The sequence below is a fragment of the Peromyscus eremicus genome, chromosome 4 (genome assembly GCF_949786415.1).
Source record: "Peromyscus eremicus chromosome 4, PerEre_H2_v1, whole genome shotgun sequence".
Lineage (NCBI taxonomy): Eukaryota > Metazoa > Chordata > Mammalia > Rodentia > Cricetidae > Peromyscus > Peromyscus eremicus.
This window is the reverse complement of record NC_081419.1, coordinates 61276393-61295666: the sequence shown is the minus strand read 5'-3', so window position 1 is coordinate 61295666 and position 19274 is coordinate 61276393. Positions and strand designations below refer to the sequence as shown.

The window sequence follows — 19274 nt, the reverse complement described above, 5'->3', positions numbered from 1 at the left end:
AACATCGTGAGGAGAGGTGTGTAGGGATGGGGCTCCTGTGACCTTGAGTATGGCTCGACGCAACCCCAACTCTGCTTCCGTGACCACTGCCCTAGCTGGTCCAGGTCCTGGTCCGGGTCCTGCAGTACGCACGGCCACACCCACGGGGTCTGCAGCTCTTCCCCTGGATGTTTGCGGGAATCTGCTGCTGACTGAGGATGAGCAAGCCACAGCAGCCTGCTTCCTTGAGATAGAGGCTGTGACCTCCAGGGTGTCAGCAGCTGTCTTTCAGAACGCTGTGCGGGTGCTACACCCCAGGGGTGAAGAGCAAGCATGCCTGCGTGCGGCCCTGACGCCAGAGGAGGGACAGGCCCTGCAATCCCAAATCAGTACCAGAGCCAAGCTGGAGCCCAGAGACTGGACCCCCTGGTGAAGGACCACCTTTTCCCCCTACTAGAGTACTTCAAATATTTTTCTCAGAACTCACTTCCTCTTTACAATTGAATCATAAAATGAAAAGGGAGTCTTTCCTAGAACCACGTGGGGTTCCTCCTATGGCCTTTTGCCTCTTTAGAGCTTCCTTCCATTTAATTGCTTGCTTTCCGGGTTCTCCTGTTTGATTCCTATGATACAGATGCCTCCATGCAGCTCACTGTGAGGGTGGGAGGTACCCACAAGATCCTAATGGAATAGCTCACAGTGCATCCCAAAAGCATTTGTGTTCCTGTTGTGATGTTTAATATATATTATAGGATTGGAAGAAGAAGAAGAAGAAGAAGAAGAAGAAGAAGAAGAAGAAGAAGAAGAAGAAGAAGGAGAAGGAGAAGGAGAAGGAGAAGGAGAAGGAGAAGGAGAAGGAGAAGGAGAAGGAGAAGGAGAAGGAGAAGGAGAAGGAGAAGGAGAAGGAGAAGGAGAAGGAGGAGAAGGAGAAGGAGAAGGAGAAGGAGAAGGAGAAGGGGAAAGAGAAGGAGAAGGAGAAGGAGAAGGAGAAGGAGAAGGAGAAGGAGAAGAAGAAGAAGAAGAAGAAGAAGAAGAAGAAGAAGAAGAAGAAGAAGAAGAAGAAGAAGAAAAGAAAGAAAGAAAGAAAAGAAAGAAAAAAAAGAAAATATCTATCATAATGACTCTCAGGGACCCGTTTCTGGATATGGGATTAATGAAAACTAGAAAAGGTCATAGAAAATACATGCAAATTTTATATATCTGGTTTTTATACTTGTCAACAAGTATAAAATCCATAGTTCTTTTCCATATAAAAAACTATTTACCACTTAGAACAAATCAACAATCAGAGGGATTTTGTTTGTTTGTTTGTTTGTTTTTTAAAGCATCAGACATGAGACATGTGGTTTTTTTTATGAAAACAGAAATTTTAAAAACTAATTTAAGGCAGGCATGGTGATGCAAGCCTGTAATCACAGCACCCAGGACACTGAGGCAGATAAATCATGAGTTCGAAGCCTGCCTGTTCAGCCTACATAGCAAGTAGACCCCTGTGGCGGTTTGAAAGAAAATGGCCTTTAAAGGGAGTGGCACTAATGGGAGGTGTGGCCTTACAGGGGTAGGTGTGGTGTTGGAGGAAGTGTGCCACTGCGGAGTTGGGCTGAGGTCTCACATATGCTTAAGATACCACCCAGTGTCTCAGACCACTTCCTGCTGCCTTCTGATCAAGATGCAGCTAGCAGCATGTCGGCCTGCATGCTGCCATGCTTCCCACCATGATGATGATGGACTAAACCTCTGCAACTGTAAGCAGTCACCTCAACTAAATGTTTAAAGTTTGCATCACCATGCCTGCCTTAAATTAGTTTTTAAAATTTCTGCTAAATGTTTTTCTTTATAACAGCTACTATGGTCATGGTATCTTCTCCACAGCAATAGAAACCCTAAGACAACCCCTATCTTTAAAAATTAAAAAAAAAAAAAAATTGAATAGTAGAAGGCCAGTTTCCTTAGTGTAGTGGTTCTCAGTCTTCCTAATGCTTCAACCCTTTAATACAGGTCCTCATGTTGTGGTGACTCCCCCCCCAAAACAAAATTATTTTTGTTGCTACTTCACAACTGTAATTTTGCTACTGTTATGAATCATAATGAAAATATTTTTGGAGATAGAGGTCTGTCAACGGGGTCATGACCCACAAGTTGAGAACCACTGCCTTAGGGGAAGTGGTACTTCACGGAGGGTACTTCACTCATTTCAAAAATGACCTTGGAGATTCTCTGAAACTGAGAATTGTTCGGAATCAGCAGTCATGTGATTAAATTTTTTTTGGTCATGCAGCTGGAGAGTTGGTGCAGAGGTTTGAAACTCTGGCTGCTCTTCCAGAGAATCCCAGTGATTCCCAGCACCCACACGGTGGGCCACAACCATCAGTATCTCCAGTTCCAAGGGACCCAACGCCCTCTTCTGACCTCCACAGGTACTGCACATATGGTGCACAGACATACAAGCAGACAAAACACTCACACACATAAAATAAAAATAAATACATCTTTAAAAACTTTTCAGTTGCATCACTAAACACAGCTGATATAATGCACTGGTCTATATTGACACCTAAAGTTAAGTCAATCATCATAAAAATACACACACACACACACACACACACACACACACACACACACACACCATCTACTGCATTCACTGCCTCCAGCGTCAACAGTCACAACTTCAGATCACCATCTATTCAAGAAGCTTGCTCTAAAGGAAGTTTGTCTTCACTAATCAGAATTTTCTTTGCAGAGCCCAAGTCCTAAAATACCCAGATTCCACATCAGACAGTGGCTTCACTGAAAGGAAGTGTGAATAGAGTGGGCGGGAGGAAGAAGGAAAGGCTTCTCTCCAAACAAACCCACAAGCAGCTCATTCAGGACCTGGCTGGAGCTGGCAGCCATTCTGGGACACAAGAGGGAAGTAAATATTTTGAGTCACAGCCCTGAAGTCACCGTTTTCGTTATGCTGGAACGCCCAGACTGCTGGACTGAGGAGCTACACTTGAAAAGGAAACAGAACTCAGACCAGGGGATCTGGGACGGGAAGAAATGCTTTTTGTTTGTTGTTTGTTTTTGTTTTTGACCTCAAACACCACTTCACCTCAAGACTGTAAAGATTTCTGTCCATAATTACAAAATGCGTTGGACAATTCACTTGTATTATCCCCAAAACTACAGAGGATAGGGTATAGTGGCACACCTTTAATCTCAGCACTCGGGACGCAGAGGCAGGCGGATCTCTGTGAGTTCGAAGCCAGCCTGGGCTACAGAGCTAGTTCCAGGACAGCCAGAACAGTTATAGACAGAAACCCTGTCTTGAGAAGAATAAATAAAATAAATATAATCATGACACAATTCACTAGAGACTTGAAATTTAAACACCTATTTTTTTCAAGCTTCCAAAATTTGTTATTTGCACCTTACCAAACTCCCATGACAAAATAGTAAGGAGAGAAGCAATGACCAGCGCATACTGTCCAGCCTCCTTGTGAGCACCTAACACTTATTTCCTTGGTCTTCTCCTTCCAAGTATTTCACAAACTACTGCCAGACAGTTGGCCTTCAGCTTGCTGGAGAACTGGACTATAATTAACATAATGCTGAATCTGAAGACGAAGATACACTGCTACCCAAAAGCTAAGTGTTTTGTCTCTTCTTTTTATGCCTAAAGAACATCTTTTAGAACAAGATTATACCACTCTTTTAAAACAGAACTGCTGAAATAGTAAAAAGAAATAAGAGATTAAAATTTTATTTAGAAGTTAAATGTGGTTTTAGTCATTTGGGTCCTATTCTTGACTATGGCATTTATGAATAATGAGATGGTTTAGGTCATTAGAGAATTTGTTGTTTTTTTGTTTGCTAGAATAAGTTATTAAAACAACGTCATCCCACATTAATCCTTGAATAAAACAAACACTTTAAAAACCTCCTTAAGCAGGTTTTCACCCCTAAATACCACTTCAACTCAGATATTACCAAAAATAAATCTGGTTGAAAGAAAAATCTCTCAATTGAGACTTCAGAGGTCAGAGGAAGAAATCTCTTTGCTCATACATTAAGCCTTCTGTCTAAATGCTAGGAAGGCAACAGTGAATGAGACATAGGCCTCTGCTGGTGGAGAAACACAGATGTGGGAGCAGTGTGGCTATGACATCTGTCACTCTGCTCATCACCAGGGTGGATTCCAGGGGATCTGGCTGGCTAGGTGCATGTCCCCTCCCTCCCTCATACCCTCTGTGTGTCCCTCCCAAAGCTGCCAGCTGTTACTAATTTCCATAGAACTATCTGGAAACATTGTTTACCTAAGACAGCTGTCCTCTAAAGGTAAACAAGAGGAGTCAGCAAAGCGTATCCGGAAGACAGCGGCTGAAGCTCGTTTTCTGGGTACCAGCATTGTTTATTTATAGTTACTCAGACCCTCCCCCTTCATCCCACCAGCAGTCTTGGAGCTTCTGCAGGAAACAGCACAAAGAACAAGGCCGGTGGGACAGGCCTGCTCTCTCAATGCCGGATTGTTTCCGTCTAGTGTTGGGGAGGGAGGGATCTGAAAGCTCAAACAGTTTCCAACAAAATCTCTTTACTGGGGATTTCAAAGGAAAAAAATCCAATCAACCCCAGTCTGGAAGAATGGGTATGAGTCGGATCAAACCGTGAGTAGGAGGAGGATGTAAAGGGATCGTGTGAAACTGGTTTGTCAAATGTTGCAGATACTGAATAAAATATTATTAACTATATGTTAGTTAATCATTAATAAAAAGAACTGGACAAAATTATCTGTTCCAAAGGTGCTTATCAGACCTCCAATCATACAATTCTGAACCAGGAGATGATTGATTCTAACAGGAGATACACGTTCATTAAGGGAGAAAACTTTCGTCTAAATTCATCCTGTAGCAACCAGGAAAAGAAGGTTATGTTTCATTTGTTGTAACTTTGTATTTATAAGGCTACTCAATCTGGACGTATCTCTGAGAGACAAAAACTCACCAATTGGAGGAAGTTAAACTTGCAGGAATATGTTTTAGAGTCTACCTAAGTGTTTTCATCTTAGTGAGCTGGAAAGTGCTCCACACAGAGGCCAGTTTTACATTTGTTATTTAAAGCAATGCCTAGGAATGTGTGGGGAAATAACTCCACAACATTCTTCTGGATGAGAGTCTGCGTGGCCAGGCTTGTCTACTGCCTGCAGCTGAAACCTTCTAGAAACAAGCCTGAGTGTTGCATCAGCAAGACGTTCAGGACAAAAAGAATAGGATCCTATATCTGATCTTCTCTAGGACGAAGTTAGGGCTTTCTTCTACTTTCAAAAGACATGATTCTCAAGCTTGCAGTCAAGCCTGTATTTCCAAGGAAAGAGGCATGCCCCTTGCTTCCCCAGTGGAGATGAGTGTTTTTGGAAGGCGGAAGCAGTGCAGGCATGTGTTATATATGCACTCGGATGTGTGGATACACATGCCCATGCTCATGTATGAAGAGGCCAGAAAACTGGGTGTCTCCTTTATCTCTCTGCCTTCTTCCCTTGAGACAGTCTGTCACTGGACCTGGAGCTGGTGTGGCAGCCAGCATGCTCCAGGGTCCCTCCTGTCTTTGCCCACCACAGAGCTGGAGTAAGAGGCACATGAGGCCACTTCCAGCTGGAAATAATTCTTTTTTTTTTTTTTTTTTTTTTTTTTTTTTTTAATAAAACTGGGCAGTGATCAATCTGTTTGCAACATCTGCTTCCTTGGAAAAGGAAAGCATCTGGCAATGAGAGGGTTTCCCCAAAACTCACAGTAACAGAGACTAAAATGTAAACCAAGACATAATTCACTTAGCAGCCACAATTATCTTTATGTCTTTCCTTTTTCCTAAGTCCCTTTTCATGATTATTCTCTATGCAGGTTTAGTGAGGGGCTGTAATAAACAATCCATTCTTCCCCTGTGAAGTGCTTGGTTGTCTGTAAAGTGAGGTCATAGTTATGAACTCCTCTGATCTACATGACAGCCCCGCTTTCTCTGACCAACAGGGAAACTGATACTAGCAAATGAAAACCCTTTCCCAAGGTCATCAGTATCAGCCTGAATCTTCTAAGTCCCGTCTGCAATCCAAATAACCACAGTTGCCAACAGAAAAGGAACAAGGGAAGGAGCAAAGCCTATTTATATAAACACAGTTCTCAGCATAACCAATATGAATTTTTAAAATACGTAAAGAGACTCTAGCCAATAGAATAATGCCACTCCGTGAGAAATGTATGCCCTACTTCCCAGAATCTTCCCAATGAATATGGAAAATCACATGCCATAAAAGACTTGGCAGGTGTGGTCAACTGCAGAACCTTGAAATGTCTGGTGTATCGAAGGGGAGGCAGGGCAGTCATCTGTCGAGTGAGGAAGCATTGAATCCTGTTGACACTGCTGGCCTTCGCTGAACAAAGGGGATCCAAGCTCCTGGTTCTCTCCTCCTCCCCCAATCCCCCACCCCTCACCCCGTTGGCTCCAAAAGAAATGCAGGGTCACTGACTTGACTTTGGCCCAGTGAAATGCACTTTAAATGCCTAACTTCTAAGAGTGATGGTAACAAATACTTGTTTAAAGACATCTGGGGGCTGAAGGGAAAGTTCAGTGGTCATTCGTTCCCACACAAGATCCTGAGTTCAATTCCCAGCAATAATAAAAGAAACTACCATTGAGATAACATGATATCAGCAATAGCAAACTAATACTGGCTCGGACATAAAGCAGAAGTAACAGACTACATTAGCCTGCTACATGAACGATCTGTACACTCATCTATATCCATATATATATATATATATATCCATGCAGTGTTTTGACTGCATGGATATGTATGTACCACATGCGTGCCTCATACCCACAGAGGTCAGAAGAAGGCATAGGAACCCCTGAAACTGCAGTTACAGATGGTTGTGAACCACCATGTGGGTGCTGAGAGCCAAACCCCAGTCCTTACAAGAGTAACAAGTGCTCTTAGCTGCTGAGCCATCTCTCCAGCCTCTCCCCGAACTTTTAAAAATACATAAGAATATACCAATATAAATGTATATGGGAACCTGCACATTTTATTCCAATGACAAAAATATAAAATTTGAATTATCTCTCATCTTCCTGATGTTAACTTTTTTTACTGCCACCAACTTGATTTGCATTGAAATGTATTCCAAAAATAAAATTATACTGTTATCAGTAACACAATAATTTTTCTAATACATTTTAGATAAAAATTTGTTGATGATTTTTTTTAGCCATTTAAATCTATTTGAATATTCAAAATGATTCCTCGACTTTTTTTTTTCTTTCTTTCTTTTTTTTTTTTTTTGCATCACACCAAGCCTGGGACACATTCATGATGAGAAGTAATCTGTAGTAGTCAGTGAGTCATGCCTCAATTTGGCTCCAAGAAAAACAGCAGCAATCTCTGATGTTCCTGAGACCTCCCTCTTCCCAGAAGAGACATAAACTTATCTTAATAGATTTTTCCCAAAATGTCTACATTTTGACACTGTCCGTTTAAGTTGGAAGACTTCCAAAACAATGGAGATACACAGAACTGCTGCAAAACATACAAATCACGTATAGAGATAACTCTCCCTGTGCATGCGGGGTGATGATGTTACTAAGCTGTTACTTTTTAAAAGATTTATTTGCTTTTACTTATGTGGGTGAGTACTTTGCCTGCACACATGTATGGGTACCGCCAGCATGACTGGTGCCTTTGGAGGATCCCGTGGAAATGGTGCTACAAATGGTTATAAGATGCCAAGTGGGTCCTCGGAACTGAAGCCCAGTCCTCTGCAAGAGCAGCAAGTGTGCTTAAACACGGAACCACCTCTCCAGCCCTGTCGTTACATTAAAACAAAAACAGAACAAAAAAAAATAGGAACAAATGAGCCTGTGTGTGGTGGTCTTTAATCCCTGCTCTCAGAAGATGGAGGTAGGCAGATCTCAGTAAGTTCAAAACCAGCCTGGTCTACATAGCGAGTTCTAGCCTATCCAAGGATACACAGTGAGACCCTGTCTCCGAAACCAACCAACCAACCAACCAAAGGCGTGAATTAAGAGAACGGACACGGGAGAGCGGACAAATCAGAGTTTACCTGTGGCATCGAATTCAATGGGCTGGCAGCGGCGGCTGGATGAGCAGTCACACTTGAGAACTTGCCCTCCTTCCACAATCCCAGGCTGCGTTGTGTTTGCTTTCGGGGCTCCCACCAGGAGAAACATCCTGCTACAACACAAAAGGGCCCGTGATAGCTCGGATGACACAAAGCGGAAGATTTGCATTATGATTTATGACGAAACATTCTTCTGATTTAATCCACAAATACTTCTAAAAACTATTTTCGAATGGCGTAATTTCCCCATTGTAATTCCTGTTGTATTCGTTTAAAAATGTACATCATCCAAACTGTACATCTTGGTTTTTTTAGATATATTTATTTTATGGGTAGGAGTGTTTTGCCTGCGTGTATGTCTGTGTCCAACATTTGTGTCTGGTACCTAAGGAGTTCAGAACAGGGTGTCTGTCAGATCCCCTGGAACTGGAATTACAGATGATTGTGAGCTGCTTGTAGATGCTGAGAATTGAACCTGAGTCCTCTAAAAGAACACCCAGTGCTCTTAACCACTGAGCCATCTCTCCAACCCCAAACTGTACATTTTAAATACATAAGAGTTTTTTGGACCAATGACATAGTAAAGGTGATTGTTACCATCTGAAGACTTGAGTTCAATTCCCAGAAGCTATACGGCAGAAGACACCTGACTCCCCAAAAGTTGACCTCTGACCTCCATGCATGTTTGCCATAATCCACATGCCTACACACACACACATATACACACACACACACAATGTACTTTTCCCCCCTAAGTTCCTTTTTCTCCTCCCCTCCTCTTTTTGAGACAAGGTCTCAGCCTATGCCTGGCCTGGACTCACAGAGACTCCCCTGTCTCTGCCTCAGTACAGAGATTAAAAGCATGCACCACCACACCTGGCCAACTTTTTGTTTTCTAGTCATCCAAAAAATTAATGTGAGGCTTGAACATATGTGCTACATTGGGCTCGGTTCTGGCACTAAAGGCATTCTAGACATTCTAGACGTTGCCCTCCCCACAAGAAACCAGCCAACCAACAAACCACTGGACATGACAGGAGCTAGGAAGGAGACAAACAACTGGCTAAGAGAAGATTTCTTGGAAATAAGGAGTGCAGGCCTCCCTTAGATAAAGGAAATTATCTTCCACGAATGGAGGGGAAAGAGTTCCTGGAGATAAAGGGAACTCTCTCCAGGAAGGGCTCATAGGAGAATAGGAAGATAAGTACACAGGGAAATGTTCTCTAGGGAACTCACGGTGAACTGAGAGGAACCTGCTTAGAGGAGAGTGACGAAGAAGGGAGGACGGAGGGAAAGGAGGGTGAAAAAGTAGAAGCACCCTAAGCTCTGCAAAAAGATCCCGGGTGGGAAAGAACATAGTCTCCAGGACAGAAGAGACAAGTGGTGTGGCTAAGAAGAGAGAGCAAGCTGGGAATGGCCCCCAACAGCCTGGGAGCCCGGCAAAAGCTACGTCACGAAGTGCCCTTCAGACATAGTAAAACCATCAGTTTTATCTCGGTTCCATTTCAAACCTTAGGAAGGTGACTTTCTTGCCTTTCGAGAATTAAAGAAACAAACAAAATAGATCAAAGAAAGCAAGCTCGGGGAGGGAATGGTGACCTGTCTTAGCCAGAGGAGATGGAGAAAAAAGAGGGGAGATTTGAGAAACGCTCGGAGTAGAATGAACAGAGAGAGAGAGAGAGCACCAATGACTTGAACGTGGAAATGGAGAAGACGGAAAAACATCACCCAACTCTTCACTATCTAGCATGCTAGTTGAGGGAGGAGAGGAGAGGAAGACAGATCCCAGAAAAACATGGACTCAGTTCTCAGTCTATCCCATCACTATGTCTGTGTGAGTCACTTAATGAATAACCTGGAGATCTGATAGAGGTCTGGGAGAAATAGTGTGTTGAAAGTCCCAACACAAAATGGACATTTGCACCCAGGAGAAGTTCTGAGAGAAGACAGGCAAGGGTGAGCTCTGAGGGGTAAGGAAGAAAGAGAGAGAGGTATCATAAAAGAAACTTGCTTTTCAAGAAACTGACAGATTTAGTTTAGAGGTGTCAAAAGAGGGTATGCAGGGGGTGGGGGCAGCACTAAGGAGATACATTCCTTGCCACCATTTCACTTGGCTAAACAAGTCACTTAAATTCTGGCAAAGGAAAACTTACAGTTATGAAGCTACATCTTAAATATGAAATGTACTTACTGTAATTTTAAAAATCACTTTCAACCTCACTTATTCCAGGTAGTAGCCGTCAGATCTCACCTAGATCAACAGAAATCTGCTGTGTGGACTGCTGAGTAATAGGTGTCCTTTACTCTGACGCTTACCTTGAAAACTCACACATTCAAAATGCAAATTAAACTCCCAACCAAGCCACACCCTGTTTAATAAATTTTTATGCAGTCATATTTGGCAGCAGCAAAACACCAGTGCCTGCCCCTCTCCCATCACAGTGAAATGATTCTGAGTAAGAGATCAGCTTCATTTTCCCTTAGCAAGAATCTTTCACAAGGAAAAAATTAGGTTGGGTGTGAGATTCCAACCACTCACAAGATAAAAGAAACTCCTTGTCATTACAAAACCCCAGTTTCTTTCAGAGTATGTTGATTAACATAGGCAAATCAGACTATGCAAATTTTCTATCTGTAAATGTATAAATTGTGTGTGTGTGTGTGTGTGTGTGTGTGTGTGTGTGTGTTTTCTCCTCTCAATTAGATCAAAAAAGTTGGCCATAGGTCTGGATATGTAGCTGAGTGACACAGCACTTGACCAGCATCATTGAAGGTTGGATCTCTAATAACCCCAAACAGGGAAGGTGAGCAGGAGATGTAGCCCATCTGACAGAGCACTTGCCTAGCTAGAAAAAACAAAAAACAAAAAAACAAACAAACAAAAAAACCACAGTACAATCAAAAAATTCAATCCTAAGTACCACCTAAAATCAGGTGTGATAGCACATGTCTATAATCTCATCATATAGGAGAAAGACCGGAGGATCAGAAGTTCAAGGTCATCCTTGGCTACATAGTACTATATGCCAAGTTCAGAGACGGCCTGAGCTATAGGAGACTCTCAAAAAACTTTTTTTTAACTAGTGGAGAGGGTACCATGAAAGTCGATTTTTATCTTAAGAAAATGATTTTTTCCCCAGTATTTCTCTGAGAAAGAGAATACTTCTGGTTCTAATAAAATTTTATTTACATGGACATGCAGTGGCCAGATGTGGCCCGTGGACTGGGATTTTCCCATCAGTGGTTTCATCAGTAGAGAACTAGGATAAGAGCTTAGAAGAGAGGAGAATGGTCCTCATAGGCTCAGGTATTTCAACACTGGGCCCCCAGCCAGGGGTGCAGTGTAGGGTGGTTATGGAAACCTCAGTAGATGTAGCCTTGCTGAAGGAAGCACATCACGGGGATGGGACTTGAGAGTGTAGAGCTTCACCCCACTTCAGTTCACTCTTTCTGCTTTAAGTTTGTAGTTGAAAATGTGATCTCTCAGCTTCTTAATCCAGCCACATGCTGCCAATGCTTCCTCCACCATATGGACTATACCCCTGGAACTGTAAGCCCAAATAAACAGAAAAGTAACTCATACACAGAGTAGGACTCTGTGGGATGCTGTCCTCCCACTGGGGTGGGAGTAGGGAGCCCAGTCCTCCTTCCATGGGATGCTGTCAAATCTAGAACATGTCCCTTTCCCTAACCCTTCAGGCTTAAAGGTAGTGACAGTGTCCAGCGTTTCCCTATGCTCTGCCCTTCTCTCTGACCACACTAGGTTGAAATGAAAGCTTTGGGATCGGGGGAGGGAGAAGGCTGAGTCATAAAGTGGCCAGTCAGTGGCCAGTCATCTGGTTTCTTGGTCTATGTGCTGCTTTTCAACCATCCTGAAGAGGACTTAGGTCCTCCCTGCAGAGTTCTTTGTGTGAACCACGGGAGGTTCCAAGTCAGAACAGCTGGTCCCCAGATCTTCCTTGACACCCACAAGCAACTCACTTCTAGATTGCCATTTGCACATTTCTTTTCAGGGTCTTCTATAATTTTTTTGTCAAAACTATTCATTACTTATGAAGAAGTGCTTATTTGAATGCAGGGCTCTAATTCACCCTTCTGCCTAGGCAGGTAACAACACATTCATCAGCTACAGGTCTCAGTCTTACACTAACCACATATCAGTAAATCGTTTCCAGTGTATTCTGACTCTTGGGCCACAGAAATCAGACTTTCCTAATCATCCAATTCTTTAAGTTATCCTTAAAATAATTTCCTCATGTAGCAATTCTATTTAATTTTGTACTTCAGATATTTTCTTGACTTGGCAACTGTAAAACAGAGAGTCCTCCTTAGTTATGTGGGGACAGCCTTTGGCAAAGGCAGAAGGGCACAGTAGGAGAGAGCATTGACTAAAAATGTCACTGTTGGCAGCACACAGTCTGAGTGCCTGCGAGCAGCCCCGAAACCAGGCTGCGGCTTTCATCAGGCTGTGTGCACATTACAGGCATGAAAGGACGGTAATTAGAAGAGCTAATATTGATGTTCAAGCCAGTTTCCCTACACATCCCTTCATGTGCAGTCCTGCCCACTGGTGAAATGCACAGAAATAGGAGAAGAATAAAAAGGAACACGTGATGGCTGTGAGGATATAAACCGCAGGTTAATGATTTTTAAAAAGTTAAAGAATAGGATCAGTGGGTAGAGAGACTTGTTGCCAATCCTGACAATCTGAGTTCGATCCCCAGGACCCACATTGTGGAAGGACGGGACTCTCTGAAGTTGTCCTCTGACCTCTATATGTGTACCATGGTGGCAGAGTGTGCCTCTACCTACAAATAAGTAAATAAATAGAATGCAACAAAAATTTAGAAAAAAAAGGTTTTTTGTCCCAATGTCACTGTAATATTTAAGTTACTTTTAAGATACTTAGGGTTTTTTGGGTGTTTTTTTTTGGGGGGGGGGGTTGTTCTTGTTTTTTGTTTTGGATTTTTTGTTGTTGTTGTTGTTGTTTTCAAGACAGAGTTTCTTCTCTGTGTAGCCCTGATTGCCCTGGAACTCACTCTGTAGACCAGACTGGCCTCAAACTCAAGAGATCCACCTGCCTCTGCCTCCTGATTGCTGAGATCAAAGGTCTGCGCCACCACTAATATTTAAATGATACTGATACTTTAGTATTTAAAAGTGACAAACCAAACGGAGATTTGGAGAAAGTAAAGAATCTTAAAAAGGGATATATATATATATATTTTTTTTTCCCACAATATATTCCCATAGATGATTTCCAGGATAGCCAGGGCTACACAGAAAAACCTTGCCTAAAAAAAAAAAAGAAGAAGAAGAAGAAGATGAAGAAGAAGAAGAAGAAGAAGAAGAAGAAGAAGAAGAAGAAGAAGAAGAAGAAGAAGGAAAATTAAGGACTATAAAACTATAAAATTATTTATGCTACAAAAACAACCCAGAAGCCCATCAAGAAACTTTACAAAAAGTAATATTACTTGAACATGTCTGTTGATTGTCTACAACAGTTTACCTCGAGTAAGAGAAGAAAAGTAAGGGACAGAAACAGTCTGCATTGTGACAAGCAGCACCGCCCAAGGCAAATAGGAGGGACGCCTCACATGCAAGTCAGCAGAGGGGTCACTTGAGGAGTCACTTGAAATCTCTGTTCTCAGTTCTCAGGAACAGAGGTACAATATTCCATCACTACTTAAAAGAAATTATTTCCCAGGTAGTGAGTAGATAAGTGAAAACTTAAAGTGTCTGAAGCTTAGGAATAACACAAGATGGTGCCACTAGCATTCCAAACAGCAGTTAAAATCATTAATAAGCTATTTCCTAATGAAACAGCAAGTGAAAATTAAAATCTGCTTTCAAAGGAGCTTTTCTTTCCCGGATGTTCTCAAAGAGCCATTAGTGCTCAAGTAATTAACTCGAAAGAGGAAAAGCAAAGGGCAGGGAAGCCGGCTCACGGCATTTCCTGGACAGGTGGGGAGCCTACTCACATGGGTAATAAGACCTCACTGAAGAACAAGTCGATTTTGAAGCTAAGCAATGTAAGATTCACATGCCTTCAGCTTTCTCCTCACAGACGCCATCTCACTCCAAAACATATCTGTCCAAGAACATCATCAGGAGCCACATCTTCACCGGTGCTTTGAGATAACTGGATTTATGTCCACGAATGCCTCCTCAGGACTCCAGAAATGAGTGTGCTATTCTTACGATGCCAAGAACTGGGAAGATGCTGAGAAGCAGCAGAAAAAGAAGGGTGAAGGAAAAAAGAAAAAAAAAAAAAAAGAGGAAATGATGGGAGATAAGCGATGGGAAGGAAAACGGAGTAGAGAGGAAGAGAAAGAAGCAGAAGCTGAGGAAAGCTTCAGGCAGTCTGGTGAGGATGCCCTTCAAATGCACTTCCTACCCAGGGCAGGGCAGGAAGCGGAGTTGCTTCACAGAATGGAAGTCCAGCTACCAAGCAGGGCGGCTGGCCAAGCCATGACAAGTACATTTTCAAATTTTCCAAACGAACTAAGTTATTCGGCTGCTTTCAGCACTGGCCTTTCCAAGATAAAGCAGGTTTCATATATGCAGCTGACTCTAGGGTGAGCCCACACCGTAAGGAACTCCTGAAAAAAGACTATGTATGTATATGAAAAGAAATGTGTATAAAACAGTTAAGGTGTAATTCAAGTTTCAGATTTGCTCTACAAACAAATGCTTCAGGTCAACAACTATGTAAAGCAAAACGGAAGCATTAATTACCAAATTTCATACATTTTCCCCTGGAACTCACAGAAGTACACCTGCCTCTGCCTCCCAAGAGCTGGGAGTTAAGGCATACACCACCACATCCGCCCAATAAATCTGTGGTCTTAATCAGAAGTAACAAACCTAAGATGTGCTTTCCAAATAATAAAGGCTGTAGTTTATGCATATGTATTATTTCTGATGGAAAAAAATTAACCAACACAGTAACAGTCACATTCAAGTTTATGAAAATATACTGAATCCTTTTGGGGGAGGGGAGAGCGTTGAGACCAGGTCTCCCTCTGTAGTCAAAGCTAGCCAGCCTAGAATTCACTATATAGCCCAGGCTGGCTTCAAACTTGGGACAATCCTCTCCTGCCCTCAGCCTCCTGAGTACAGGATTTCAAGTACTATTGCATTCAGTCATTTTCTAAAATGCTGTGACAATGATTACAACATTGAAATTTTAAAAAACCACTGCTGAAAAGAATTCAGCAACAGAATATCAAGATAAAAAAAAACAATGTTTCAGAAATATAAAACCAGCTGAAACATATAAGGCATTTTGCAGGTCTGGCAGCCAAATGACAGGCAGATTGAAGAGGCTCTCAGCGGCCCAGACCAGGCTCAGGCAGAAGCAGGGAGCAGAGATAGCAGCAAGGAAGCATTCCCAAGGAAGCAGAGACTGGAAACACTGCCTGGTGACTAAGCGGTGACTAATCTCGGAGGAGTGTAGTAGGAGACAAAGTAAAATAGAAAAAGAGAGGGAGGAATACGAAATGATCTCCAGGGCAACCGAGAAAAAGTGGGTTCCATTAATAGAAATGGAGGTGCAACTGACATCTCTTGATGCAAATATAATTCATTTTTAGACAAAATGAGTCCACATGGGCTAATCCAGGCTAAATAACCTGCAAAGCTATTGTCATGTTGTTTCTAATGGAGAAAAGAACTTGAAACCAGGGCCTTTGCTGTGGTTTGAGACAGAGATCATGTCCCCAGGGCAGGCCTGGAACTCAGGACATAGCTGAGGCGTGCCTTGAACTCCTGATCGGCCTGCCTCCATCTCTCTCCTGCTAACATTACAGGTGTGCACCACAATGCCCAGCTTCATCTCAGCAGTCTTGCTTAGCACTTCTTTTTTAATAAATATCGATGCATTCATTCCCACAGCAATCTGGAGATGGTTCAATCATAATCTTCTATAATAAGGAAAATGAGAGGTGAGCCATTCTTCAGTATTTAGATCCCTGAAACCGGAATAATCATAAATGTACATAATCACTGCTACTCTCCTCACTGATCTAACACGAGGTGGGGGGAAGCTCTTTCATTAACAAACACTTGATTATATAGTTTTCCTTTAAAAGTTTATGGTAACATGAAATAACAATCTATGCAACTGATAATACAGTCCTGCTGATTTCAATGCTTGCTGAATTTAGGTGTGCCTTTAACAAGATTAAGCATAATTTTGTTTGTTTGGGTTTTTTTTTTTCTTTTTGTCTTTTTTTTTTTTTTTTTTTTGGTTTTTCGAGACAGGGTTTCTCTGTGTAGCTTTGCGACTTTTCCTGGAACTCACTTGGTAGCCCAGGCTGGCCTCGAACTCACAGAGATCCACCTGGCTCTGCCTCCCGTGTGCTGGGATTAAAGGCGTGTGCCACCACCGCCCGGCTCTTTTTGTCTTTTTGACAATTCAAGAGATCTGCTTGCTTCTGCCTCCAAAGTGCTGGGTTTAAGACGTTTGCCACTACCGCCTGGCATTGTGTTTGTTTTTTGTTTTGTTTTAAGATTAAGCATAATTCTGTAGTAATCTTCATTTAATCTGAAAAAGTCAGTAAGTGTAATAAGTATAAACCTTTGTTTGGGTCTATTTTGTGGTGAGGGGGTAACTACAGCTCAAAGTTGCTTTCTATTTTTCAAGTTAGGCTAGACAGCGAACTCTGGTCTCTTGGTACCAAAGTCGCTGGTGACTGTTTCAAAATACAACGTGCGATCTCTCAAGTTCCACAGCACCTTACTATTAACGTCCATGCATGAGGTCTTGTAAATGTGTGAGCTCATAGCATATTCTTTGGCCATATGGTTTGCAATCAGCAATAGCAAATATCACCGACAGCTCCATACTGCTGTTTTCCAGAGCAAAAAACGTTGAAAAGCTTACCAGCCTGCCATGTGTCTTGGGCACTAAACTTTTGCCATAGATTAACAGAAGCAAACAGCAACAATATTAATAACAATAAAATAATTAATAGCACCTGGACAACATTCCATCAACTCTGAATTATCTAAATGCTAATTCCTGATGTAAGGCAGGGAATATATTCTCAGTCAGAATTTCTGTACAATTAAATCTAAATGGTGCACCCTGGGAGCAACTAGAATGCCCATGATATAAAAAGCATACACTTAAACATACCCAGAAAGGAGAAAATGTCAAACGGTGCGCTAACTACAATGATTAGACGGAGGAGTTGTGAGTGTAGCTCAGAGGTGCAGTGCTGCCTCAGCAGCCTGAGCCCTTGGGTAGGATCCCAAGCTCTACTCTACCCCCTCAAAGAGATCAACCACATCAATGTGACGTGGTTAAATGTGTCTGCAGTTGGTGCTTCTGTCGTTTTTTTGGAGCGCTCGGGTCTCACAGAAAGCACAGTCGGTGTGAAGAAAGCCATGTGCTACAAAATGTCTAGTTTTCACCAACTTCACCCAAGGTATGTGTTGCCTTAAAGACTGGTATCAGTGATACTCCGCAGTGTTCAGGAAAATGATGTCAATAAATCCTGAAGACTGTCCCAATAAACCACAGACAATTATTTGGACCACCTTCAAACTAAGCATATATCAGGAAAATGGTCCTCCCCAAGTACTGAACATCAAAATTATGTAGTGCCTATCCCCAAAACAGACATCTTGGGGGGAAAAATGTTAAGACAAAAGGTGTTACCACTTGCGAACACGGAGAAACACCCCAAACAATGTAACAAACATCATAAGACATCCAATAAATCGGTGTTTCCAACACTAACATGCAGGGGTAAGAATGGTGCCAGCCCAGTGTTGAATCAAAGACAATTTTTAATCCAAAAATGACAATAATTGCTACAAATCCTCAGGGACGTGGCACCACAGGACCAGGGTAATTTGAAAGCCTAGGTGAACTGCTGAATTTTCCAGTATTGAAGTGGCCTGCAGCGAGTGAAAACTGAGCAAACACCCCCGTTCTTTCTGAACAATGACCTAAATAGTGGACTGGAAAAGGAACAGATGACACATTCCATTCATCTGGTGGACCTCAAATACGCAGAGGTCTCACAGTCCTTTACAATGTAAGACAACAATGTGATCACTTCACTCATCCTAGTGTCTAGAAAAGAAAATCAAAAGGATCAGACTAAGGGAGGGAGTCTGGGAAGGGCTAATTTCGGGAGAGCGAAAGGCACTAGGAAGAGGCTAACTTGTACGGGAGAAAAAGAAGTTCTGGGACCAAGTGAAGCAAGGCACAGAATGACAGAGAAGCCAAAAGTCCCGCGGGACCAGCCTGTACTGATCTCTCACTTTTCCTGGATATTTAACAGAGCTCCTTCAAAGCTCTCTCCCAGTGTCCCCAGGCAATCAGTAGAAGCTGGGGACCGGGTGAAAGTGAATGGTGAGTGCCAGGCTAGGTCATCCCCACAAATGTTTCATCCCTGCAGGACCTGAGCCAGCCGCGGGATGGAGTGGGTAGGCCGGTTTGGTGGAGCCAACCACCGGGTGCGGATAGGCTGGGTGGGGGCGCGCGGTGGGGGAGGGGGCGCCTGGGGACTCCAGCGCGGCCACTTACGAAGACGTGCTGGGCGCGAAGAAGTCCACGGCGAACCCGAAGTAACTTCCCTCGGGGCCGGCGTACTCGGCGGGGCTTTCGACGTCCAGATTGAAGGCACCGGCGAGGGGCAACAGGAGGCCGGGCAGCAGCAGCAAAAAGCCACTGGGGCGAGGGCGCAGCAGCAGCCTCCCGGGAGCAGCCATCGCCGGGGCGCGGAGCCCAAAGGCTATACAGTCCCTGTCCCTGTCCCTGTCCCGGGGCTCGGGGCCCGCCGCCTGCGAGCGCCCGAACTGCTGTGCTGTGCGCTAGCGGTCAAGGGCGGCCGGGGCGGCGGGGAGACGGGCGGCTGAGCTGGCCGGCCACCCAGGGGGCGCGGTGCGCGACGCGGGACTCCGGCGAGGTCGCTCCCTAGCGCGGCGGCTGGCGCTCAGTAGTGGCGAGGCGAGCGCCGTCCCTCGGACCGGGAGCTGCTCGGGCTGGGGGAAGGGGGGAGGGAAGGAGGAGCCAGGGAGGCCGGGCCGCCCCGCGAAAAAGGAAGTCGCGCTCACGGTGGCCTCCCACCGGAGAGGGCCGAGCGCACTTCCGTGCGCGCTGGCAGCGGGTCCTCGGAACCCGCCCCGGGACTGCGGCCCAGACCCAAAGGACCAGGGGGACAGTGGCCA

General features: G+C 43.7%; 1 protein-coding gene across 1 annotated transcript in view; it reads right to left on the bottom strand.

Annotated features, from left to right (window-relative positions):
• Itgav (integrin subunit alpha V) overlaps positions 1–19044 on the bottom strand; it is a 65234-nt gene extending 46190 nt beyond the window's left edge. Inside the window, exons 1-2 of the mRNA XM_059258848.1 lie at positions 18631–19044; positions 8070–8200 (exon numbers count right to left, since the gene is read on the bottom strand). Coding sequence (XP_059114831.1) covers positions 8070–8200; positions 18631–18815 — 316 coding nt within the window. The 5' untranslated portion in view covers positions 18816–19044. The remainder of the gene's footprint in view (positions 1–8069; positions 8201–18630) is intronic.
• Between the last annotated feature and the right edge of the window lie 230 nt (positions 19045–19274).